A 27,754-nucleotide genomic window follows, 5' to 3' on the forward strand; every position below is an offset into this window, starting at 1 on the left:
TACTTTGGAATGTGTTGCCATTTTTTTGGGCCATTTCATAGGGGTCATATTTTAACAAACTCCTCCTACAGAGTTTATCCGATCATCTTCAAACTTGGTGTGATTCATCTTAAGATGTTGAAAATGAAAAGTTATTGAAAGTTTTTTATTTCGTCACACGCTGTTATCGTGGCATGCACTTTTTGCAAAGGAAAAAAATCCTTCTTAATGAAGCATTCCCAGTTCGTACGAAGCAGCTAGAGCTACGAAAATTTGTAGACATATGTAACAGCCCACGATGTACAAAAAAGTCTCTTGGTGCCATGTGCTAAACCCAACAGGAAGTCCCCCAGGGGCCGGGCATCACATTTTGAGCTAAAAAACTCCTCTTTAACGAAGCATTCCCGGTTGTACGTTTCACCTAGCGTTATGATAATTTGCAGGCATACATAAGAGCCCACGATGTACAAAAAAGTCTCTTGGAACCATGTGCTAAACCAAACAGGAAGTCCGCCATTTTGATTTATGATGGGATTTGTTGCCATTTTTTGTGGCCTTTTTCAGGGGTCATATTTTAACGAACCCCTCCTACAAAATTTATCCGACTGTCTTCAAACTTGATATGTTTCATCTTAAGATGTTTAAGATGCAAAGTAATCGAAAGTTTTTTATTTCGTCACACGCTGTTGCCATAGCAATGCATGGGAATTGCACACCATATTTTGCGTTTTGATTAAACAGACAAAGCATTCCCGGTTGTACTTTTCACCTAAAGCTATGATAATTTGCAGGCAAACATAAGAGCTCAGGATGTACAAAAAAAGTCTCTTGGAGCCATATGCTAAACCAATCAGGAAGTCCACCATTTTGATTTACGTTGGGATTTGTAGCCATTTTTTGTGGCCTTTTTTAGGGGTCATATTTTAACGAACTCCTCCTACAAAATTTATCCGACTGTCTTTAAACTTGGTGTGCTTCATCTTAAGATGTTTAAGATGCAAAGTTATCGAAAGTTATTTATTTTGTCGCACGCCGTTGTCATGGCGATGCATTAGGCGCTTTCACACCAAAAAGCCCAGGAACTTTGAGTTCATGGTAGAGTCAGTTCCGGGTCCGAAGAACTTGTGAGCGGCCCACGAGTTTGCGTTCACACAGCTTGAAAGCGGGCAGGGTAGTTTATTCAAATGAGACTGATGACGTAAGTCAGGGGAGGAAAAAAACAGCACTACCCCGCCTGTCCAGCAAGTGGCGGTACCGGTAAAACTGAATGACAAACAAGCAGGGTGACGTTGAAAAACGCGACCTTTGACCCTCCATCGCCATTTCTTGTGATACAAAGCGGCATGATGGAGCATTATCATCTTTTTCTCTTACTTGTTATGTTGTACAAAGTTGTGGTTGCAACTATTAGAACGTCAAGGGAAAGGACCCGCCGTACCCCAGCAAGACGAGAAATGGGCAGAATTCGCTCACGCCTCGTGGAAAGACGGTCAAACCTGCAAACACGAAGACGCTTACTACTGCAAGCGCGAAAACTCCTGCAAGCACGAAGACGTGCAGTGGTAAGGCTTAAACACACAATTATACGGAATTTATTTCACACTTGTAACATATGTGATTAAAGTGAAGCGTGTTTCCGCGCGCGTCGGTCTTGTTTGTGGATATCTTGCCGTGACGCGCGCTTTCATGAACTCGGCAATCGCTGGAAACTGGTGTTTCCAGCCTAGTTATCGTGCAATTCACTGCTAAATAGGGCTTGATGGCGATTTGCTGTTGACGCTAAATGTACGCTTCGTAATTCATAATATCGTTGGAGCTGGATGTATTGTTAGTCTGTCCACGTGTTGTTTTCTGCTTTAAAAAAAAAATAAATAAAAAAAAGGCCGACCCAAAGTGTTGAAATGGCTTGCTTTCTTTGACAATGCACAAATGATAGGACAGACGTGCCGGGATTTAGGAAAAAGTTATTAATTTGGGAAGTTTTAGATTGCCACATCAAGTGGTTTATTATAGGGCCACACATATAGGTGCATATTCCGCTATTTTAAGATATTCTGGTATCATGTCAATCACGAGGTTGTTGCACAAAAGTAATTAATGTAGAGATTAATTTAATAAATTAATTTAATTTAATAGCATTCATTAATTTGTTGTGTTTCTGTTTCAGATTTTCCACTTCTACCGGTCTGGGTGTGTTCCGCGCAGGGTGTGGAAGAACATCAGAACCTCCGACTGGTGGGACGCTGTAGTTTCAACCTACGATGATGGCAAATGGATGAAAGACTTTCGTGTTTCCAAGGACACATTCGAGTTCCTCTGTTACCGTCTTGGACCCGAGCTGGAGAAGAGTGACACCAACTATCGTCTTTGTGTTCCACTGCGAAAGAGAGTTGCTGTAGCTCTGTGGAAACTTGCCACCAATAATGAGTATAGGAGCATCTCACATTTGTTTGGCATCGGCATTTCTACAGTGTGTCAATGTGTGCATAACTTCTGCACTGCGGTAGAGAAGGTGCTTTTGGCAGAGGTCATACGGTTGCCCTCCAAAAACAAATTAGAAGACATGGCAGCACATTTTCAGACAAAATGGGGGCTGCCACAGTGTGTGGGTGCGATAGATGGATCCCACATTCCCATTATTCGACCAGAAGAGTACCACACTGAATACTTTAACCGCAAAGGCTGGCACTCCATCATCCTGCAGGCTGTGGTGGATGCAAAGGGGCTCTTTTGGAATGTTTTTGTTGGTGCTGCTGGGAGCCTGCATGATGCTAGAGTGCTCCGCTTGTCTGGGCTGTGGGATCTGGTGGACAGAGGTTTGCTACACCCTGAAGAAACAAAAACCATACATGGACACAACGTTGGGTATTACCTGCTCGGTGATGCTGCCTATCCACTTAAGAGCTGGCTGCTGAAGCCGTTCAACGACAACGGCAGACTGACCATGCAGCAGTTAATTTACAACAACAAGACAAGCAGAGCCCGAATCACCGTGGAACACGCATTTGGTAGATTAAAGGGCAGGTGGCGATGTTTGTTAAATCGCAATGACTGCCAACTGGACAAAACAAAGTCTATGGTCATAACTTGTTGTGTTTTACACAATTTGTGTGAACAGAACGGGGATGATTTTTTGGGAGAATGGGAGGACAGTGCTGTTGTTCCGCAGCAGCCTGATGGTACTGAGTCTGCAATAGTGGAAACTGAGGGGGTGCATGCCCGTGCAGCAATTCTGAAGTTTTTAAATACATCATTGTAAAGGAATTGTGTGTTTGCATTAGTTTTTTTTTTTTTTTTTTAATAAAAAATATTAAAAAGAATTCATTGAGCGTAAGTTTTTATTTGTGTGAAAAAAAGCCCCAAAAACTCTGATATGAAATCGAAAGTATTTATTACTTTGGCATTTGGCTTATTGTGTCAACAAATCTGTTTAAGACTGCCAGGAAGCCCATTTGGAAGTCTCTGTCAAGCCGTTGATCTTCCATGCGTTCCTGCCGTCTGAGCTCAAGGTCTTCCATGCGTTCCTGCCGTCTGAGCTCAAGGTCCTCCTTGTGCAACCTCACTTCTTCGAGAAATATCGCTCTCGTGGCCTCCCCGTTCTTTTCGTCAGACTCGCGCAGGTAATCCAAAAACAGGTGGTCTCGGTCCCGTTTGCGCTTGCCTGTAGGGATGTAAATGTACAATGAGTGAATGACAAAAAAACAAGGTGCAGGTGCCCTTAAATTATTTATTATAAATTATGTGAATATAGGTTTAGCGTGTAATTGGATTTGAACCATCGCAATAATAGAAGGGCTGGGTATAATACTAATGTCCTACATCAATGTGACTTTGATTCACAAGAGCTAAATTCCAAATTGATTCCAATATTTTTGATGCAATTCAAAAGATTAATATACATCAACCATCATTTCTCAAATATGAAGGACCTGATCAAAAAGGCCACAATCATTAAATTCCAAATGAAATTATGCAGAGGCAGTATCTGCTGACATGATTTGAGTTGACTTTTGTTCATGGCTGTAGTGTGACTATAATCATTAGCAAGCATAACAATTTGTTATTCAATAATTGTAACTGGGAAAAATGCCACAGAGGAGGCGGGCCGTCCATTTTGTGAAGGTAAGAAATTTGAAACTTTTTTTTTTTTTTTTTACTGGACATTTACCTGGACGGGAGAGCAAGGCAGAAGACTCAGGAACAGCTCTGCTGATTCTGCTCGTAGGCCGCGAATGTTCACTCACTTCATCATTTGAAGCTGTATCAACATCATGTACATCCAATGAGTAACAGTGAATAATTTCGATGAGCTTCAAGTTACATGACTTTGAACTTACTGGAAGTTGACATAGGGGCGCAGCTTCCGCTTGTGGATGGACCATCCTCGCTTATCCCTTCCAACGCCTCGACTGGAACTGTATCAACAGAGTCATGAACTGAGTAAGGGCACAGTGCAATGATTTAGGTGAGGGTGAAACACGCCACTCACATATATCCTTCCATTTTTCATTGCCACAGAACAGAATATGCCACACTACATTGCCAAATATGGCGGCATGTACAAGCTTTTTTTTAGGCAGGAATACACACTGGCGTATCCAACGAAGTAAAATTAATAGTGAGTGGTGTGTTGCTTTATTAGTTCTATATGGAGCTTTTGAAGTTACATGAAATGAAATGAAACATACCAGGACTGCTCAGGGAGACATCAGAAGGTACAGAGAAGCTCAGAGAAGGTCCCGCTGTAAGTCAGAGTACATCACAACAAAGGTCAGTTTACACTGTTAGACGGCATACCTTTTATAGCAACGGATATTTCACCGTGACCGTCAACTCCCCTGCCAGCGAAATTCTCGCGCGATTCATGGCAAAGTAGCGCTGGTATCGAGGTGAAGGTCACGGCAAAATATCAATTTCGAGTCATTCTTCTTACGTTTTCGTTTCCCCAGAACTATATACGAGCGGTTAGGTGATGAGACTAACAAGTTAAAACTCTTTAGTCGCGTTGTATACAGAGCCTTGGCTTAAGGGGGAAAAAAACAAACGAAGTGGTTGTTTTGCTTTTAACCGTGCATATCATGCCTGGTTTCCACACGTCCTTTGCACAAAGCTTTCCAATTTCGTCATCACTGGAAGCAAGGCTATTTCGGCATTAGCTGCCTACAATACTCTTCATTTACTAGGTTAATTGATTTAGGAATGATTTCACAACATTACATAGGTTCGGAGCTGGATGCGTGCCTTTGCCAAGCTTAAGCCATGCTACGCTAACAACTTAGTGCTAGCGCGGTGTAAAAGCCACGTTAAGACCGCGCAGCGACCTAAACGAATATATAAATACAAATGTTCATGAGGCAATTCTGTCTTACCTTGGTGTGTTAGCGTGTCTGTTGTTGAGGAATCCTCGCCCACTGCCGTGTCCTCGCACATAACTTCCAGCATTGCAATTGCAGAGTCCTTTGTTTTACCGGTTGTACACCCCATCCGGTGGCCGAGAATGACTTCCAGTCTTTCGTACCATTTATTAATTTTGCGGTCATTTCCGCTTCGGCTGTTGTGGTCCTTGAGTTTTTTATAGTCCTGTTTGAGTTTCTTGATTTTTTCCCTTACCTGCCTTTGTGTGTGGAAAATGCTAAGCTCTTCTAGCTTCGCGGTTATCAATTGATAGACTTTATCGTTTCTTGTGGCACTTTCAAATTGTCGTTGGGTCTCCTCGTCCCCGTAAATGCTCAGGAGAGCCTGCACTTCTTCGTCCGTCCACCTATCGTTTTTTTTAAATCCTTCCATTTCCAAAACGTTTGGGGGGAAAAAATCGTCGCGCTCTCAGCAGTGAAAAGTAAAAAAGAAATGGCGGCTTTACCGCGAAAAACTCACCTATCCAAAACACACCTCCTCGTCCAGTCAACCAATCATGACACACTTCACAACACGCCCCCACTTGTGTAGTTCAGGGTACACCGAAATACCCTCCTCTTGCCTAGGTACTTAGGTAGTACCGTTTCGACCCCCCCAGACCCGGAACTACTTTTGTGTGTGAACGCAAACTTTGGACAAACTACCCCGGAACATAGGGAAGTTCCTGAATAAGTTCCTGCGGTGTGAAAGCGCCTATTGTTTGCCAAGGAAAATGCTGCTTTTTTTTTTGGTCTAAACATGTGCAAAAACTCATGAAACTCGACACACACATCAGGCTTGTCATCAGCATGAATATTTTAGAGATTTCTTATTCAATTTGCAATAAATGGTTCAATAGCGCCCTCTAGACATTTTTATGAAGCTTTTGCAAATGTTTTGTGCTTTATGATTCAGCTAGATTTGTAAAAATTGGGATACCTATCAGCCTAAGACTTTCAAAAAGGTTTCTAAAGCCATATGCTGAATCAAAAAGGAAGTCTGCCATTTTGATTTACTTTGGTATTTGTAGCCATTTTTTGGGGCCTTTTATAGGGGTCATATTTTCAACAGAACTTATCAGATCGTCTTCATTCTTTGGCGTGTTTCATCTTAAGATATTTAAGATGAAAAGTTATTGAATTTTTTTATTTTGTCACACGCCTTTGCTGTAGCCATGCATTGTTTGTGAAGAAAAATGCTTTTTTGAGAGTCTAAATATGGGTGAAAACTCACAAAACTTTGCACACACACCAGACCTGTCTGGAACATGAATATTTTATTTAGAGATTTGTTGTGCAATTTGTAATAAATGGCTCAATAGCGCCCTCTAGACATTTTTATGAAGTCTTTCCGATTATATGATTCAGCTAGATGTGTGAATATTGGCAGGCATGCCGAATATATTCAAAAAGTATTCTATATAGCCATGTGCCAATCCATTTTGATTTTATTTTGTTAATTGTGCATCGTTTTTGGCCTTTCCATGAAACTTTAAAAACACAAAGCATGGCAAAAACGTTTACAATTTAGATGGTTTCCTATTTGACAGTACCCCAACATGCCAGTACCCCGACGTGCAAATACCCCAACGTGGCCCGGGTTGCGAGGGCCCTTTATAGCTGCTCGCAGCTCTAGTTATTATTATTATTATTATTATTATTAGGGCCCGAGCAGCGGCGGCAACGGCGGCGGTGCCGCTGCGAGGCCCTATTGTTTTTGTAGGAATTCTTCTTATTAGAGCCCGAGCAGCGGCGGCGGCGGTGCCGCTGCGAGGTCCTATTGTTTTTGTAGGAATTCTTCTTATTAGGGCCCGAGCAGCGGCGGCACCGGCGGCGGTGCCGCTGCGAGGCCCTATTGTTTTTGTAGGAATTCTTCTTATTAGAGCCCGAGCAGCGGCGGCGGCGGTGCCGCTGCGAGGTCCTATTGTTTTTGTAGGAATTCTTCTTATTAGGGCCCGAGCAGCGGCGGCACCGGCAAGATGAAAATTTATTGAAAGCTTTGTATTTCGTCGCACACTGTTGTCATGGCATGCACTGTTTTTAAAGGAAAAAAAATATCCTTAAAGAAGCATTCCCATTTGTACGAAGCAGCTAGAGCTATGAAAATTTGTAGACATATGTAACAGCCCAAGATGTACAAAAAAGTCTCTTGGTGCCCTGTGCTAAACCCAACAGGAAGTCCCCCAGGGGCCGGGCATCACATTTTGAGCTAAAAAACTCCTCTTTAACAAAGCATACCCGGCTGTACGTTTCACATAGAGTTACCAAAATTTGTAGAGGTATATAACAGCCCTCGAGGTACAAAAAACTCTTTTTGAACCATATGCTAAACCTAACAGGACGTCCGCCATTTTGATTTACTTTGGAATGTGTTGCCATTTTTTTTGGCCATTTCATAGGGGTCATATTTTAACAAACTCCTCCTACAGAGTTTATCCGATCATCTTCAAACTTGGTGTGATTCATCTTAAGATGTTGAAAATGAAAAGTTATTGAAAGTTTTTTATTTCGTCACACGCTGTTGTCGTGGCATGCACTTGTTTGCAAAGGGAAAAAAATCCTTCTTAATGAAGCATTCCCAGTTGTACGAAGCAGCTAGAGCTACGGAAATTTGGAGACATATGTAACAGCCCACGATGTACAAAAAAGTCTCTTGGAACCATGTGCTAAACCAAACAGGAAGTCTGCCATTTTGATTTATGATGGGATTTGTTGCCATTTTTTGTGGCCTTTTTCAGGGGTCTTATTTTAACGAACTCCTCCTACAGTGTTTATCCGACTGTCTTCAAACTTGGTGTGTTTCATCTTAAGATGTTTAAGATGCAAAGTAATCGAAAGTTTTTTATTTTGTAACACGCTGTTGCCGTAGCAATGCATTGTTTGTCAAGTGCTGCTTTTTTTTTTATACACATGAAAACTCATGAAACTTTGCAAACACATCAGACTTGTCATGAACATGAATTTTTAGAGATTTATTGTGCAATTTGCAATAAATAGCGCCCTCTAGACATTTTTATGAAGCATTTCCGATTGTATGATTATGCTAGACCTACAAAAAAGTATTATGTAGCCATTTGCCAAACCAAAGAGGAAGTCCGCTATTTTGATTTTATTTTGGGAATTATACATAATTTTTGGCCTTTTTCATTAAACTTTGCACAGACAAGGCATGGAAAAAACTAACATTTTAAATGGTCCTTGTTCCATGTAACAGTACCCCAACGTGCCAGTACCCTGACGTGCAAGTAACCCAACGTTGTGCTCAATAGCGCCCTCTATGCATTTTTATTGAGCATTTCCAATTGTATGATTCAAGCGATACACAACTAAAGATGACTTGACCAAGATTTATGAAAACTGGGAGGCATACCTATTAGCTTAAGACCTACAAAAGGTATTCTGTAGCCGTATGCTAAACCTAAAAGGAAGTCCACCATTTTGAATTTATTTTGGGAATTGCACACCATATTTTGCGTTTTGATTAAACTTTGCACACACAAGGCTTGTCAAAAACATTTTAGATGGTCCTTGTCCTATTTGACAGTACCCCAACGTGCCAGTACCCCGACGTGCAAGTACCCCAACGTGGCCCGGGTTGCGAGGGCCCTTTATAGCTGCTCGCAGCTCTAGTTAGGGCCCGAGCAGCGGCGGCGGCGGTGCCGCTGCGAGGCCCTATTGTTTTTGTAGGAATTCTTCTTATTATTAGGGCCCGAGCAGCGACCGCTGCGAGGTCCCTATTGTTCCTGAAGGAATTCTTATTATTAGGGCCCGAGCAGCGGCGGCGGCGGTGCCGCTGCGAGGCCCTATTGTTTTTGTAGGAATTCTTCTTATTATTAGGGCCCGAGCAGCGGCGGCAGCGGTGCCGCTGCGAGGCCTTATTGTTTTTGTAGGAATTCTTCTTCTTATTATTATTATTCTGATTATTATTCTTCTCCGCAAACAATCGCATTTTTGAGACGCTAAACGTGAACGAAAACTCACCAAACTTTACACGCACATCAGGCCTGGCGAAAAATTTGATATTTTAAAGTCACCATACATGATAACAGAAAAATGGCTCCATAGCGCCACCTACATAGGTTAAACGGATCCCTGTCCCGCTACGATTGTCCTATGGCGACGAAAATTGTGTGGCACCCGTAGCACATCCAGATGAACAAAAACCTCTTTGATGTGTGTACCCTAAAATAGACAGAAAGTGAGGTATGATCATCTGAATGTCCAATTTTGGCCCAGTTTTGCACATTTACAGGGGTCATACTTTTGCCCGCTTCTCCTACACGGTTAACCCGATTGACTTCAAACTTGGGATGGACCATCTCAACACCTGGGACAACATCAATGTAAAAAATCTAAAGTTTTTGATATACTATATGACGGCGGCGACGCATCAAATTTAGAGTTTAAAAATTCTTACTTCACGAAGCATTGCCGGTTGTACGTTTAATCTAGAGCTACGAAAATTGGTACACATATGTAACAGGCTATGACCTACAAAAAACTCTTTTTGAAGCATATGCTAAACCTGACAGGAAGTCCACCATTTTGATTTATTTTGGAACGTGTTGCCATTTTTTTGGCCATTTCATTGGGGTCTTATTTTAACGAACTCCTCCTACAGTGTTTATCCGATCATCTTCAAACTTGGTGTGATTCATCTTAAGATGTTGAAGATGAAAAGTTATTGAAAGCTTTGTATTTCGTCGCACACTGTTGTCATGGCATGCACTGTTTGCAAAGGAAAAAAATATATACTTAAAGAAGCATTCCCATTTGTACGAAGCAGCAAGAGCTACGAAAATTTGTAGACATATGTAACAGCCCAAGATGTACAAAAAGGTCTCTTGGTGCCCTGTGCTAAACCCAACAGGAAGTCCCCCAGGGGCCGGGGATCACATTTTGAGCTAAAAAAAACTCCTCTTTAACAAAGCATACCCGGCTGTACGTTTCACCTAGAGTTACCAAAATTTGTAGAGGTATATAACAGCCCTCGAGGTACAAAAAACTCTTTTTGAACGATATGCTAAACCTAACAGGACGTCCGCCATTTTGATTTACTTTGGAATGTGTTGCCATTTTTTTTGGCCATTTCATAGGGGTCATATTTTAACAAACTCCTCCTACAGAGTTTATCCGATCATCTTCAAACTTGGTGTGATTCATCTTAAGATGTTGAAAATGAAAAGTTATTGAAAGTTTTTTATTTTGTCACACGCTGTTGTCGTGGCATGCACTTTTTGCAAAGGAAAAAAATCCTTCTTAATGAAGCATTCCCAGTTGTACGAAGCAGCAAGAGCGACGAAAAATTGTAGACATATGTAACAGCCCAGGATGTACAAAAAAGTCTCTTGGTGCCATGTGCTAAACCCAATAGGAAGTCCCGCAGGGGCCGGGCATCACATTTTGAGCTAAAAAAACTCCTCTTTAACGAAGCATTCCCGGTTGTACGTTTCACCTAGCGCAATGATAATTTGGAGGCATACATAAGAGCCCACGATGTACAAAAAAGTCTCATGGAACCATCTGCTAAACCAAACAGGAAGTCCGCCATTTTGATTTACGTCGGCATTTGTAGCCATTTTTTGTGGCCTTTCTTAGGGGTCATATTTTCACGAACTCCTCGTACAAAATTCATCCGACCGTCTTCAAACTTGGTGTGTTTCATCTTAAGATGTTTAAGATGCAAAGTTATCGAAAGTTTTTTATTTTGTCACATGCTGTTGCCATAGCGATGCATTGTTTGCCAAGTAAAGTTCTGCTTATTTTTTTGGTCTATACATGTGTGAAAACTCATGAAACTTTGCACACACATCAGACTTGTCATGAACATGAATTTTTAGAGATTTCTTGTGCAATTTGCAATAAATCGCGCCCTCTATACATTTTTATGGAGCATTTCCGATTGGATGATTCAAGCGCGAAATAACTAAAGATGACTTGACTTGACCGAGATTTGTGAAAACTCAGAGGCATACCTATTAGTCTAAGACCTATAAAAAGTATTCTGTAGCCGTATGCTAAACCTAAAAGGAAGTCCGCCATTTTGAATTTATTTTGGGAATTGCACACCATATTTTGCGTTTTGATTAAACTTTGCACACACAAGGCTTGTCAAAAACATTTTAGATGGTCCTTGTCCTATTTGACAGTACCCCAACGTGCCAGTACCCCGACGTGCAAGTACCCCAACGTGGCCCGGGTTGCGAGGGCCCTTTATAGCTGCTCGCAGCTCTAGTTATTCTTATTATTCTTCTCCGCAAACAATCGCATTTTTGAGACACTAAACGTGACCGAAAACTCACCAAACTTTACACGCACATCAGGCCTGGCGAAAAATTTTATATTTTAAAGTCGCCATACATGATAACAGAAAAATGGCTCCTTAGCGCCCCCTACATAGGTTAAACGGATCCCTGTCCCGCTACGATTGTCCGACGGCTATGAAAATTGTGTGGCGCCTGTAGCACATCCCAATGAACAAAAACCTCTTTGAAGTGTGTACCCTAAAATAGACAGAAAGTGAGGTATGAGTATTTAAATGTCCAATTTTTGCCAATTTTTGCACATTTACAGGGGTCATACTTTTGCCCGCTTCTCCTACACGGTTAACCCGATTGACTTCAAACTTGGGATGTACCATCTCAACACCTGGGACAACATCATTGTGAAAAATGAAAAGTTTTTGATATACTATATGACGGCGGCGGCGCATCAAATTTAGAGTTTAAAAATTCTTACTTCACGAGGCATTGCCGGTTGTACGTTTAATCTAGAGCTACGAAAATTGGTACACATATGTAACAGGCTATGACCTACAAAAAACTCTTTTTGAACCATATGCTAAACCTAACAGGAAGTCCACCATTTTGATTTATTTTGGAACGTGTTGCCATTTTTTTGGCCATTTCATTGGAGTCTTATTTTAACGAACTCCTCCTACAGTGTTTATCCGATCATCTTCAAACTTGGTGTGATTCATCTTAAGATGTTGAAGATGAAAAGTTATTGAAAGCTTTGTATTTCGTCGCACGCTGTTGTCATGGCATGCACTGTTTGCAAAGGAAAAAAAATATCCTTAAAGAAGCATTCCCATTTGTACGAAGCAGCTAGAGCTACGAAAATTTGTAGACATATGTAACAGCCCAAGATGTACAAAAAAGTCTCCTGGTGCCCTGTGCTAAACCCAACAGGAAGTCCCCCAGGGGCCGGGCATCACATTTTGAGCTAAAAAAAACTCCTCTTTAACAAAGCATACCCGGCTGTACGTTTCACCTAGAGTTACCAAAATTTGTAGAGGTATATAACAGCCCTCGATTTACAAAAAACTCTTTTTGAACCATATGCTAAACCTAACAGGACGTCCGCCATTTTGATTTACTTTGGAATGTGTTGCCATTTTTTTTGGCCATTTCATAGGGGTCATATTTTAACAAACTCCTCCTACAGAGTTTATCCGATCATCTTCAAACTTGGTGTGATTCATCTTAAGATGTTGAAAATGAAAAGTTATTGAAAGTTTTTTATTTCGTCACATGCTGTTATCGTGGCATGCACTTTTTGCAAAGGAAAAAAATCCTTCTTAATGAAGCATTCCCAGTTGTACGAAGCAGCTAGAGTGACGAAAAATTGTAGACATATGTAACAGCCCAGGATCTACAAAAATGTCTCTTGGTGCCATGTGCTAAACGCAACAGGAAGTCCCCCAGTCGCCGGGCATCACATTTTGAGCTAAAAAACTCCTCTTTAACTAAGCATTCCCGGTTGTACGTTTCACCTAGCGCTACGATAATTTGCAGGCATACATAAGAGCCCACGATGTACAAAAAAGTCTCTTGGAACCATGGGCTAAACCAAACAGGAAGTCCGCCATTTTGATTTATGATGGGATTTGTTGCCATTTTTTGTGGCCTTTTTCAGGGGTCATATTTTAACGAACCCCTCCTACAAAATTTATCCGACTGTCTTCAAACTTGGTATGTTTCATCTTAAGATGTTTAAGATGCAAAGTAATCGAAAGTTTTTTATTTTGTCACACGCTGTTGCCATATCAATGCATGGGAATTGCACACCATATTTTGCGTTTTGATTAAACACCTAAAGCTATGATAATTTGCAGGCAAACATAAGAGCTCAGGATGTACAAAAAAAGTCTCTTGGAGCAATATGCTAAACCAATCAGGAAGTCCACCATTTTGATTTACGTTGGGATTTGTAGCCATTTTTTGTGGCCTTTTTTAGGGGTCATATTTTAACGAACTCCTCCTACAAAATTTATCCGACTGTCTTTAAACTTGGTGTGCTTCATCTTAAGATGTTTAAGATGCAAAGTTATCGAAAGTTATTTATTTTGTCGCACGCCGTTGTCATGGCGATGCATTGTTTGCCAAGTAAAATGTTACTTTTTTTTTTTGGTCTAAACATGTGCAAAAACTCATGAAACTTTACACACACATCAGGCTTGTCATCAGCATGAATATTTTAGAGATTTCTTATTCAATTTGCAATAAATGGTTCAATAGCGCCCTCTAGACATTTTTATGAAGCTTTTGCAAATGTTTTGTGTTTTATGATTCAGCTAGATTTGTAAAAATTGGGATACCTATCAGCCTAAGACTTACAAAAAGGTTTCTAAAGCCATATGCTGAATCAAAAAGGAAGTCTGCCATTTTGATTTACTTTGGTATTTGTAGCCATTTTTTGGGGCCTTTTATAGGGGTCATATTTTCAACAGAACTTATCAGATCGTCTTCATTCTTTGGCGTGTTTCATCTTAAGATATTTAAGATGAAAAGTTATTGAATTTTTTTATTTTGTCACACGCCTTTGCTGTAGCCATGCATTGTTTGTGAAGAAAAATGCTTTTTTGAGAGTCTAAATATGGGTGAAAACTCACAAAACTTTGCACACGCACCAGACCTGTCTAGAACATGAATATTTTATTTAGAGATTTGTTGTGCTATTTGTAATAAATGGCTCAATAGCGCCCTCTAGACATTTTTATGAAGTCTTTCCGATTATATGATTCAGCTAGATGTGTGAATATTGGCAGGCATGCCGAATATATTCAAAAAGTATTCTATATAGCCATGTGCCAATCCATTTTGATTTTATTTTAATTGTGCATCATTTTTGGCCTTCCATGAAACTTTGCAAACACAAAGCATGGCAAAAAAATTTACAATTTAGACGGTTTCCTATGAAACAGTACCCCAACATGCCAGTTCCCCGACATGCAAATACCCCAACGTGGCCCGGGTTGCGAGGGACCTTTATAGCTGCTCGCAGCTCTAGTTCTTCTTTTTATTTGTTATTATTCTTTTCCGCAAACAATCACATTTTTGAGACACTAAACGTGAACGAAAACTCACCAAACTTTACACGCAGATCGGGCCTGGCGAAAAATTTGATATTTTAAAGTCGCCATACATGATAACAGAAAAATGGCTCTGTAGCGCCACCTACATAGCTTAAACGGATCCCTGTCCCGCTACGATTGTCCTCCAGCTATGAAAATTGTGTGGCACCTGTAGCATATCCAGATTAACAAAAACCTCTTTGATCTGTGTACCCTAAAATAGACAGGAAGTGAGATATGAGTATTTAAATGTCCAATTTTGGCCAATTTTTGCACATTTACAGGGGTCATACTTTTGCCCGCTTCTCCTACACGGTTAATCCGATTGACTTCAATCTTGGGATGTACCATCTCAAGACCTCGGACAACACCATGGTAAAAAATCTAAAGTTTTTGACATACTATATGACGGTGGCGGGGCATCAAATCTACAATTTCAAAATTCTTACTTAACGAAGCATTGCCAGTGGTACGTTTAACCAAGAGCTATGAAAATTGGCACACATATGTAACAGACTATGATCTACAAAAAAGCCTGTTGGTGCCATATGCTAAACCTAACAGGAAGTCCGCCAGAGGCGAGGCATCAAATTTTGTGTTTCAAAATTCTAACTTAATGAAGCATTCCCGGCTGTACATTTCACCTAGAGTTACCAAAATTTGAAGACATATGTAACAGCCCTCAAGGTACAAAAAACTCTTTTTGAACCATATGCTAAACCGAACAGGAAGTCCGCCATTTTGATTTACTTTGGAACGTGTTGCCATTTTTTGGGCCATTTCATAGGGGTCTTATTTTAACGAACTCCTCCTACATAGTTTATCCGATTATCTCCAAACTTGGTGTGATTCATCTTAAGATGTTGAAGATGAAAAGTTATTGAAAGCTTTTTATTTCGTCGCACGCTGTTGCCGTGGCATGCACAGTTTGCAAAGGAAAAAATTCCTTCTTAATGAAGCATTCCCAGTTGTACGAAGCAGCTCGAGCTACGAAAATTTGGAGACAAATGTAACAGCCCACGATGTACAAAAAAGTCTCTTGGTGCCATGTGCTAAACCCAACAGGAAGTCCCCCAGGGGCCGGGCATCACATTTTGAGCTAAAAAACTCCTCTTTAACAAAGCATACCCGGCTGTACGTTTCACATAGAGTTACCAAAATTTGTAGAGGTATATAACAGCCCTCGAGGTACAAAAAACTCTTTTTGAACCATATGCTAAACCTAACAGGACGTCCGCCATTTTGATTTACTTTGGAATGTGTTGCCATTTTTTTTGGCCATTTCATAGGGGTCATATTTTAACAAACTCCTCCTACAGAGTTTATCCGATCATCTTCAAACTTGGTGTGATTCATCTTAAGATGTTGAAAATGAAAAGTTATTGAAAGTTTTTTATTTCGTCACACGCTGTTGTCGTGGCATGCACTTGTTTGCAAAGGGAAAAAAATCCTTCTTAATGAAGCATTCCCAGTTGTACGAAGCAGCTAGAGCTACGGAAATTTGGAGACATATGTAACAGCCCACGATGTACAAAAAAGTCTCTTGGAACCATGTGCTAAACCAAACAGGAAGTCTGCCATTTTGATTTATGATGGGATTTGTTGCCATTTTTTGTGGCCTTTTTCAGGGGTTTTATTTTAACGAACTCCTCCTACAGTGTTTATCGGACTGTCTTCAAACTTGGTGTGTTTCATCTTAAGATGTTTAAGATGCAAAGTAATCGAAAGTTTTTTATTTTGTAACACGCTGTTGCCGTAGCAATGCATTGTTTGTCAAGTGCTGCTTTTTTTTTTATACACATGAAAACTCATGAAACTTTGCAAACACATCAGACTTGTCATGAACATGAATTTTCAGAGATTTATTGTGCAATTTGCAATAAATAGCGCCCTCTAGACATTTTTATGAAGCATTTCCGATTGTATGATTATGCTAGACCTACAAAAAAGTATTATGTAGCCATTTGCCAAACCAAAGAGGAAGTCCGCTATTTTGATTTTATTTTGGGAATTATACATAATTTTTGGCCTTTTTCATTAAACTTTGCACAGACAAGGCATGGAAAAAACTAACATTTTAAATGGTCCTTGTTCCATGTAACAGTACCCCAACGTGCCAGTACCCTGACGTGCAAGTAACCCAACGTTGTGCTCAATAGCGCCCTCTATGCATTTTTATGGAGCATTTCCAATTGTATGATTCAAGCGATACACAACTAAAGATGACTTGACCAAGATTTATGAAAACTGGGAGGCATACCTATTAGTCTAAGACCTATAAAAAGTATTCTGTAGCCGTATGCTAAACCTAAAAGGAAGTCCGCCATTTTGAATTTATTTTGGGAATTGCACACCATATTTTGCGTTTTGATTAAACTTTGCACACACAAGGCTTGTCAAAAACATTTTAGATGGTCCTTGTCCTATTTGACAGTACCCCAACGTGCCAGTACCCCGACGTGCAAGTACCCCAACGTGGCCCGGGTTGCGAGGGCCCTTTATAGCTGCTCGCAGCTCTAGTTATTCTTATTATTCTTCTCCGCAAACAATCGCATTTTTGAGACACTAAACGTGACCGAAAACTCACCAAACTTTACACGCACATCAGGCCTGGCGAAAAATTTTATATTTTAAAGTCGCCATACATGATAACAGAAAAATGGCTCCTTAGCGCCCCCTACATAGGTTAAACAGATCCCTGTCCCGCTACGATTGTCCGACGGCTATGAAAATTGTGTGGCACCTGTAGCACATCCCAATGAACAAAAACCTCTTTGAAGTGTGTACCCTAAAATAGACAGAAAGTGAGGTATGAGTATTTAAATGTCCAATTTTTGCCAATTCTTGCACATTTACAGGGGTCATACTTTTGCCCGCTTCTCCTACACGGTTAACCCGATTGACTTCAAACTTGGGATGTACCATCTCAACACCTGGGACATCATTGTGAAAAATGAAACGTTTTTGATATACTATATGACGGCGGCGGCGCATCAAATTTAGAGTTTAAAAATTCTTACTTCACGAAGCATTGCCGGTTGTACGTTTAATCTAGAGCTACGAAAATTGGTACACATATGTAACAGGCTATGACCTACAAAAAACTCTTTGTGAACCATATGCTAAACCTAACAGGAAGTCCACCATTTTGATTTATTTTGGAACGTGTTGCCATTTTTTTGGCCATTTCATTGGGGTCTTATTTTAACGAACTCCTCCTACAGTGTTTATCCGATCATCTTCAAACTTGGTGTGATTCATCTTAAGATGTTGAAGATGAAAAGTTATTGAAAGCTTTGTATTTCGTCGCACACTGTTGTCATGGCATGCACTGTTTTTAAAGGAAAAAAAATATCCTTAAAGAAGCATTCCCATTTGTACGAAGCAGCTAGAGCTACGAAAATTTGTAGACATATGTAACAGCCCAAGATGTACAAAAAAGTCTCTTGGTGCCCTGTGCTAAACCCAACAGGAAGTCCCCCAGGGGCCGGGCATCACATTTTGAGCTAAAAAACTCCTCTTTAACGAAGCATTCCCGCTTGTACGTTTCACCTAGCGCTATGATAATTTGCAGGCATACATAAGAGCCCATGATGTACAAAAAAGTCTCTTGGAACCATGTGCTAAACCAAACAGGAAGTCTGCCATTTTGATTTATGATGGGATTTGTTGCCATTTTTTGTGGCCTTTTTCAGGGGTCATATTTTAACGAACCCCTCCTACAAAATTTATCCGACTGTCTTCAAACTTGGTGTGTTTCATCTTAAGATGTTTAAGATGCAAAGTAATCGAAAGTTTTTTATTTTGTAACACGCTGTTGCCATAGCAATGCATTGTTTGTCAAGTGCTGCTTTTTTTTTTTTTATACACATGAAAACTCATGAAACTTTGGAAACACATCAGACTTGTCATGAACATGAATTTTCAGATATTTATTGTGCAATTTGCAATAAATAGCGCCCTCTAGACATTTTTATGAAGCATTTCCGATTGTATGATAATGCTAGACCTACAAAAAAGTATTATGTAGCCATTTGCCAAACCAAAGAGGAAGTCCGCTATTTTGATTTTATTTTGGGAATTATACATCATTTTTGGCCTTTTTCATTAAACTTTGCACAGACAAGGCATGGAAAAAACTAACATTTTAAATGGTCCTTGTTCCATGTAACAGTACCCCAACGTGCCACCAGTACCCTGACGTGCAAGTAACCCAACGTTGTGCTCAATAGCGCCCTCTATGCATTTTTATGGAGCATTTCCAATTGTATGATTCAAGCGATACACAACTAAAGATGACTTGACCAAGATTTATGAAAACTGGGAGGCATACCTATTAGCTTAAGACCTACAAAAGGTATTCTGTAGCCGTATGCTAAACCTAAAAGGAAGTCCACCATTTTGAATTTATTTTGGGAATTGCACACCATATTTTGCGTTTTGATTAAACTTTGCACACACAAGGCTTGTCAAAAACATTTTAGATGGTCCTTGTCCTATTTGACAGTACCCCAACGTGCCAGTACCCCGACGTGCAAGTACCCCAACGTGGCCCGGGTTGCGAGGGCCCTTTATAGCTGCTCGCAGCTCTAGTTCTTCTTTTTATTTGTTATTATTCTTTTCCGCAAACAATCACATTTTTGAGACACTAAACGTGAACGAAAACTCACCAAACTTTACACGCAGATCGGGCCTGGCGAAAAATTTGATATTTTAAAGTCGCCATACATGATAACAGAAAAATGGCTCTGTAGCGCCACCTACATAGCTTAAACGGATCCCTGTCCCGCTACGATTGTCCTACAGCTATGAAAATTGTGTGGCACCTGTAGCATATCCAGATGAACAAAAACCTCTTTGATCTGTGTACCCTAAAATAGACAGGAAGTGAGATATGAGTATTTAAATGTCCAATTTTGGCCAATTTTTGCACATTTACAGGGGTCATACTTTTGCCCGCTTCTCCTACACGGTTAATCCGATTGACTTCAAACTTGGGATGTACCATCTCAAGACCTCGGACAACACCATGGTAAAAAATCTAAAGTTTTTGACATACTATATGACGGTGGCGGGGCATCAAATTTACAGTTTCAAAATTCTTACTTAACGAAGCATTGCCGGTGGTACGTTTAACCAAGAGCTATGAAAATTGGCACACATATGTAACAGACTATGATCTACAAAAAAGCCTGTTGGTGCCATATGCTAAACCTAACAGGAAGTCCGCCAGCGGCGAGGCATCAAATTTTGTGTTTCAAAATTCTAACTTAATGAAGCATTCCCGGCTGTACATTTCACCTAGAGTTACCAAAATTTGAAGATATATGTAACAGCCCTCAAGGTACAAAAAACTCTTTTTGAACCATATGCTAAACCGAACAGGAAGTCCGCCATTTTGATTTACTTTGGAACGTGTTGCCATTTTTTGGGCCATTTCATAGGGGTCTTATTTTAACGAACTCCTCCTACATAGTTTATCCGATTATCTCCAAACTTGGTGTGATTCATCTTAAGATGTTGAAGATGAAAAGTTATTGAAAGCTTTTTATTTCGTCGCACGCTGTTGCCGTGGCATGCACAGTTTGCAAAGGAAAAAATTCCTTCTTAATGAAGCATTCCCAGTTGTACGAAGCAGCTCGAGCTACGAAAATTTGGAGACAAATGTAACAGCCCACGATGTACAAAAAAGTCTCTTGGTGCCATGTGCTAAACCCAACAGGAAGTCCCGTAGGGGCCGGGCATCACATTTTGAGCTAAAAAACTCCTCTTTAACGAAGCATTCCCGCTTGTACGTTTCACCTAGCGCTATGATAATTTGCAGGCATACATAAGAGCCCATGATGTACAAAAAAGTCTCTTGGAACCATGTGCTAAACCAAACAGGAAGTCTGCCATTTTGATTTATGATGGGATTTGTTGCCATTTTTTGTGGCCTTTTTCAGGGGTCATATTTTAACGAACCCCTCCTACAAAATTTATCCGACTGTCTTCAAACTTGGTGTGTTTCATCTTAAGATGTTTAAGATGCAAAGTAATCGAAAGTTTTTTATTTTGTAACACGCTGTTGCCATAGCAATGCATTGTTTGTCAAGTGCTGCTTTTTTTTTTTTTATACACATGAAAACTCATGAAACTTTGGAAACACATCAGACTTGTCATGAACATGAATTTTCAGATATTTATTGTGCAATTTGCAATAAATAGCGCCCTCTAGACATTTTTATGAAGCATTTCCGATTGTATGATAATGCTAGACCTACAAAAAAGTATTATGTAGCCATTTGCCAAACCAAAGAGGAAGTCCGCTATTTTGATTTTATTTTGGGAATTATACATCATTTTTGGCCTTTTTCATTAAACTTTGCACAGACAAGGCATGGAAAAAACTAACATTTTAAATGGTCCTTGTTCCATGTAACAGTACCCCAACGTGCCACCAGTACCCTGACGTGCAAGTAACCCAACGTTGTGCTCAATAGCGCCCTCTATGCATTTTTATGGAGCATTTCCAATTGTATGATTCAAGCGATACACAACTAAAGATGACTTGACCAAGATTTATGAAAACTGGGAGGCATACCTATTAGCTTAAGACCTACAAAAGGTATTCTGTAGCCGTATGCTAAACCTAAAAGGAAGTCCACCATTTTGAATTTATTTTGGGAATTGCACACCATATTTTGCGTTTTGATTAAACTTTGCACACACAAGGCTTGTCAAAAACATTTTAGATGGTCCTTGTCCTATTTGACAGTACCCCAACGTGCCAGTACCCCGACGTGCAAGTACCCCAACGTGGCCCGGGTTGCGAGGGCCCTTTATAGCTGCTCGCAGCTCTAGTTCTTCTTTTTATTTGTTATTATTCTTTTCCGCAAACAATCACATTTTTGAGACACTAAACGTGAACGAAAACTCACCAAACTTTACACGCAGATCGGGCCTGGCGAAAAATTTGATATTTTAAAGTCGCCATACATGATAACAGAAAAATGGCTCTGTAGCGCCACCTACATAGCTTAAACGGATCCCTGTCCCGCTACGATTGTCCTACAGCTATGAAAATTGTGTGGCACCTGTAGCATATCCAGATGAACAAAAACCTCTTTGATCTGTGTACCCTAAAATAGACAGGAAGTGAGATATGAGTATTTAAATGTCCAATTTTGGCCAATTTTTGCACATTTACAGGGGTCATACTTTTGCCCGCTTCTCCTACACGGTTAATCCGATTGACTTCAAACTTGGGATGTACCATCTCAAGACCTCGGACAACACCATGGTAAAAAATCTAAAGTTTTTGACATACTATATGACGGTGGCGGGGCATCAAATTTACAGTTTCAAAATTCTTACTTAACGAAGCATTGCCGGTGGTACGTTTAACCAAGAGCTATGAAAATTGGCACACATATGTAACAGACTATGATCTACAAAAAAGCCTGTTGGTGCCATATGCTAAACCTAACAGGAAGTCCGCCAGCGGCGAGGCATCAAATTTTGTGTTTCAAAATTCTAACTTAATGAAGCATTCCCGGCTGTACATTTCACCTAGAGTTACCAAAATTTGAAGATATATGTAACAGCCCTCAAGGTACAAAAAACTCTTTTTGAACCATATGCTAAACCGAACAGGAAGTCCGCCATTTTGATTTACTTTGGAACGTGTTGCCATTTTTTGGGCCATTTCATAGGGGTCTTATTTTAACGAACTCCTCCTACATAGTTTATCCGATTATCTCCAAACTTGGTGTGATTCATCTTAAGATGTTGAAGATGAAAAGTTATTGAAAGCTTTTTATTTCGTCGCACGCTGTTGCCGTGGCATGCACAGTTTGCAAAGGAAAAAATTCCTTCTTAATGAAGCATTCCCAGTTGTACGAAGCAGCTCGAGCTACGAAAATTTGGAGACAAATGTAACAGCCCACGATGTACAAAAAAGTCTCTTGGTGCCATGTGCTAAACCCAACAGGAAGTCCCGTAGGGGCCGGGCATCACATTTTGAGCTAAAAAACTCCTCTTTAACGAAGCGTTCCCGGTTGTACGTTTCACCTAGCGCTATGATAATTTGGAGGCATACATAAGACCCCACGATGTACAAAAAAGTCTCTTAGAACCATATGCTAAACCAAACAGGAAGTCCGGCATTTTGATTTACGTTGGGATTTGTAGCCATTTTTTGTGGCCTTTTTTAGGGGTCACATTTTAACGAACTCCTACGAAATTTATCCGACTGTCTTCCAACTTGGTGTGTTTCATCTTAAGATGTTTAAGATGCAAAGTTATCTAAAGTTTTTTTTATTTTGTCGCAAGCCGTTGCCATAGCGATGCATTATTTGCCAAGTAAAATGCTGCTTTTTTTTTTCGTCTAAACGAGTGAAAACTCATGAAACTTTACACACACATCAGACTTGTCATAAACATGAATATTTTAGAGATTTCTTGTGCAATTTGCAATAAATGGCTCAATAGCGCCCTATAGACATTTTTATGAAGCTTTTGGAAATGTATGATTCAGCTAGATTTGTAAAAATTGGGATACCTATCAGCCTAAGACTTACAAAAAGGTTTCTAAAGCCATATGCTGAATCAAAAAGGAAGTCTGCCATTTTGATTTACTTTGGTATTTGTAGCCATTTTTTGGGGCCTTTTATAGGGGTCATATTTTCAACAGAACTTATCAGATCGTCTTCATTCTTTGGCGTGTTTCATCTTAAGATATTTAAGATGAAAAGTTATTGATTTTTTTTATTTTGTCACACGCCTTTGCTGTAGCCATGCATTGTTTGTGAAGAAAAATGCTTTTTTGAGAGTCTAAATATGGGCGAAAACTCGCAAAACTTTGCACACACACCAGACCTGTCTGGAACATGAATATTTTATTTAGAGATTTGTTGTGCAATTTGTAATAAATGGCTCAATAGCGCCCTCTAGACATTTTTCTGAAGTCTTTCCGATTATATGATTCAGCTAGATGTGTGAATATTGGCAGGCATGCCGAATATATTCAAAAAGTATTCTATATAGCCATTTGCCAATCCATTTTGATTTTATTTTGTTAATTGTGCATCGTTTTTGGCCTTTCCATGAAACTTTAAAAACACAAAGCATGGCAAAAACGTTTACAATTTAGATGGTTTCCTATTTGACAGTACCCCAACATGCCAGTACCCCGACGTGCAAATACCCCAACGTGGCCCGGGTTGCGAGGGCCCTTTATAGCTGCTCGCAGCTCTAGTTAGGGCCCGAGCAGCGACCGCTGCGAGGTCCCTATTGTTCCTGAAGGAATTCTTATTATTATTAGGGCCCGAGCAGCGACCGCTGCGAGGTCCCTATTGTTCCTGAAGGAATTCTTATTATTAGGGCCCGAGCAGCGGCGGCGGCGGTGCCGCTGCGAGGCCCTATTGTTTTTGTAGGAATTCTTCTTCTTCTTATTATTATTATTATTATTATTAGGGCCCGAGCAGCGGCGGCGGCGGTGCCGCTGCGAGGCCCTATTGTTTTTGTAGGAATTCTTCTTATTATTATTCTTATTATTATTATTCTTATTATTCTTCTTCTCCGCAAACAATCGCATTTTTGAGACGCTAAACGTGAACGAAAACTCACCAAACTTTACACGCACATCAGGCCTGGCGAAAAATTTGATATTTTAAAGTCGCCATACATGATAACAGAAAAATGGCTCCATAGCGCCACCTACATAGGTTAAACGGATCCCTGTCCCGCTACGATTGTCCTATGGCGACGAAAATTGTGTGGCACCCGTAGCACATCCAGATGAACAAAAACCTCTTTGATGTGTGTACCCTAAAATAGACAGAAAGTGAGGTATGTTCATCTGACTGTCCAATTTTGGCCCAGTTTTGCACATTTACAGGGGTCATACTTTTGCCCGCTTCTCCTACACGGTTAACCCGATTAACTTCAAACTTGGGATGGACCATCTCAACACCTGGGACAACATCATTGTAAAAAATCTAAAGTTTTTGATATACTATATGACGTCGGTGACGCATCAAATTTAGAGTTTAAAAATTCTTACTTCATGAAGCATTGCCGGTTGTACGTTTAATCTAGAGCTACGAAAATTGGTACACATATGTAACAGGCTATGACCTACAAAAAACTCTTTTTGAACCATATGCTAAACCTCACAGGAAGTCCGACATTTTGATTTATTTTGGAACGTGTTGCCATTTTTTTGGCCATTTCATTGGGGTCTTATTTTAACGAACTCCTCCTACAGTGTTTATCCGATCATCTTCAAACTTGGTGTGATTCATCTTAAGATGTTGAAGATGAAAAGTTATTGAAAGCTTTGTATTTCGTCGCACGCTGTTGTCATGGCATGCACTGTTTGCAAAGGAAAAAAAATATCCTTAAAGAAGCATTGCCAGTTGTACGAAGCAGCTAGAGCTACGAAAATTTGTAGACATATGTAACAGCCCAAGATGTACAAAAAAGTCTCTTGGTGCCCTGTGCTAAACCCAACAGGAAGTCCCCCAGGGGCCGGGCATCACATTTTGAGCTAAAAAACTCCTCTTTAACAAAGCATACCCGGCTGTACGTTTCACCTGGAGTTACCAAAATTTGTAGAGGTATATAACAGCCCTCGAGGTACAAAAAACTCTTTTTGAACCATATGCTAAACCTAACAGGATGTCCGCCATTTTTATTTACTTTGGACTGTGTTGCCATTTTTTGGGCCATTTCATAGGGGTCATATTTTAACGAACTCCTCCTACAGAGTTTATCCGATCATCTTCAAACTTGGTGTGACTCATCTTAAGATGTTGAGGATGAAAAGTTATTGAAAGCTCTTTATTTCGTCGCACGCTGTTGTCGTGGCATGCACTTTTTGCAAAGGAAAAAAATCCCTCTTAATGAAGCATTCCCAGTTGTACGAAGTAGCTAGAGCTACAAAAATTTGTCGACATATGTAACAGCCCACAATGTACAAAAAAGTCTCTTGGTGCCATGTGCTAAACCCAACAGGAAGTCCCCCAGGGGCCTTGCATCACATTTTGAGCTAGAAAACTCCTCTTTAACAAAGCATTCCTGGTTGTACGTTTCACCTAGCGCGATGATAATTTGCAGGCATACATAAGAGCCCACGATGTACAAAAAAGTCTCTTGGAACCATGTGCTAAACCAAACAGGAAGTCTGCCATTTTGATTTACGATGGGATTTGTTGCCATTTTTTGTGGCCTTTTTCAGTTGTCATATTTTAACGAACTCCTCGTACAAAGTTCATCCGACCGTCTTCAAACTTGGTGTGTTTCATCTTAAGATGTTTAAGATGCAAAGTTATCGAAAGTTTTTTTATTTTGTCGCACGCTGCTGCTATAGCGATGCAGTTTGCCAAGTGAAGTGCTGCTTTGTTTTTTTTTATCTATACATGTGTGAAAACTCATGAAACTTTGCAAACACATCAGACTTGTCATGAACATGAATTTTTAGAGATTTATTGTGCAATTTGCAATAAATAGCGCCCTCTAGACATTTTTATGAAGTATTTCCGATTGTATGATTCTGCTAGATTTGTGAAAATTAGGACAGACCCCTATCAGCCTAATACCTACAAAAAAGTATTATGTAGCCATTTGCCAAACCAAAGAGGAAGTCCGATATTTTGATTTTATTTTGGGAATTATACATCATTTTTGGCCTCTTTCATTAAACTTTGCACAGACAAGGCATGGAAAAAACTAACATTTTAAATGGTCCTTGTTCCATGTAACAGTACCCAAACGTGCCAGTACCCTGACGTGCAAGTAACCCAACGTTGTGCTCAATAGCGCCCTCTATGCATTTTTATGGAGCATTTCCAATTGTATGATTCAAGCGATACACAACTAAAGATGACTTGACCTAGATTTGTGAAAACTGGGAGGCATACCTATTAGCTTAAGACCTACAAAAAGTATTCTGTAGCCGTATGCTAAACCTAAAAGGAAGTCCGCCATTTTAAATTTATTTTGGGAATTGCACACCATCTTTGGCCTTTTGCACTCACAAAGCTTGTCAAAAACATTTTAGATGGTCCTTGTCCGATTTGACAGTACCCCAACGTGCCAGTACCCCGACGTGCAAGTACCCCAATGTGGCCCAGGTTGCGAGGGCCCTTTATAGCTGCTCGCAGCTCTAGTTATTATTATTATTCTCCGCAAACAATCGCATTTTTGAGACGCTAAACGTGAACGAAAACTCACCAAACTTTACACGCACATCAGGCCTGGCGAAAAATTTGATATTTTAAAGTCGCCATACATGATAACAGAAAAATGGCTCCATAGCGCCACCTACATAGGTTAAACGGATCCCTGTCCCGCTACGATTGTCCTATGGCGACGAAAATTGTGTGGCACCCGTAGCACATCCAGATGAACAAAAACCTCTTTGATGTGTGTACCCTAAAATAGACAGAAAGTGAGGTATGATCATCTGAATGTCCAATTTTGGCCCAGTTTTGCACATTTACAGGGGTCATACTTTTGCCCGCTTCTCCTACACGGTTAACCCGATTGACTTCAAACTTGGGATGGACCATCTCAACACCTGGGACAACATCATTGTAAAAAATCTAAAGTTTTTGATATACTATATGACGGCGGCGACGCATCAAATTTAGAGTTTAAAAATTCTTACTTCACGAAGCATTGCCGGTTGTACGTTTAATCTAGAGCTACGAAAATTTGTACACATATGTAAAAGGCTATGACCTACAAAAAACTCTTTTTGAACCATATGCTAAACCTCACAGGAAGTCCGCCATTTTGATTTATTTTGGAACGTGTTGCCATTTTTTTGGCCATTTCATTGGGGTCTTATTTTAACGAACTCCTCCTACAGTGTTTATCCGATCATCTTCAAACTTGGTGTGATTCATCTTAAGATGTTGAAGATGAAAAGATATTGAAACCTTTGTATTTCGTCGCACGCTGTTGTCATGGCATGCACTGTTTGCAAAGGAAAAAAAATATCCTTAAAGAAGCATTCCCATTTGTACGAAGCAGCGAGAGC

At 40.2% G+C, this 27,754-nt stretch overlaps 2 protein-coding genes across 2 annotated transcripts; one reads left to right on the top strand and one right to left on the bottom strand.

The window, feature by feature from the left end:
- The first annotated feature begins 1,144 nt into the window (after window positions 1–1,144).
- LOC144002752 (uncharacterized) lies at window positions 1,145–3,238 on the top strand. Its single transcript, XM_077498243.1, has 2 exons — window positions 1,145–1,541; window positions 2,147–3,238. Exons 1-2 carry the CDS (start codon window positions 1,323–1,325, stop codon window positions 3,236–3,238), a joined length of 1,311 nt encoding a protein of 436 aa, XP_077354369.1. The 5' UTR covers window positions 1,145–1,322.
- Window positions 3,239–3,371: 133 nt separating this feature from the next.
- LOC144002753 (uncharacterized) lies at window positions 3,372–5,470 on the bottom strand. Its single transcript, XM_077498244.1, has 5 exons — window positions 5,349–5,470; window positions 4,668–4,721; window positions 4,317–4,394; window positions 4,148–4,237; window positions 3,372–3,640 (listed from the first exon to the last, which is right to left on the bottom strand). Exons 1-5 carry the CDS (start codon window positions 5,461–5,463, stop codon window positions 3,372–3,374), a joined length of 606 nt encoding a protein of 201 aa, XP_077354370.1. The 5' UTR covers window positions 5,464–5,470.
- Between the last annotated feature and the right edge of the window lie 22,284 nt (window positions 5,471–27,754).

Source organism: Festucalex cinctus, chromosome 15, assembly GCF_051991245.1.
Source record: "Festucalex cinctus isolate MCC-2025b chromosome 15, RoL_Fcin_1.0, whole genome shotgun sequence".
NCBI lineage: Eukaryota > Metazoa > Chordata > Actinopteri > Syngnathiformes > Syngnathidae > Festucalex > Festucalex cinctus.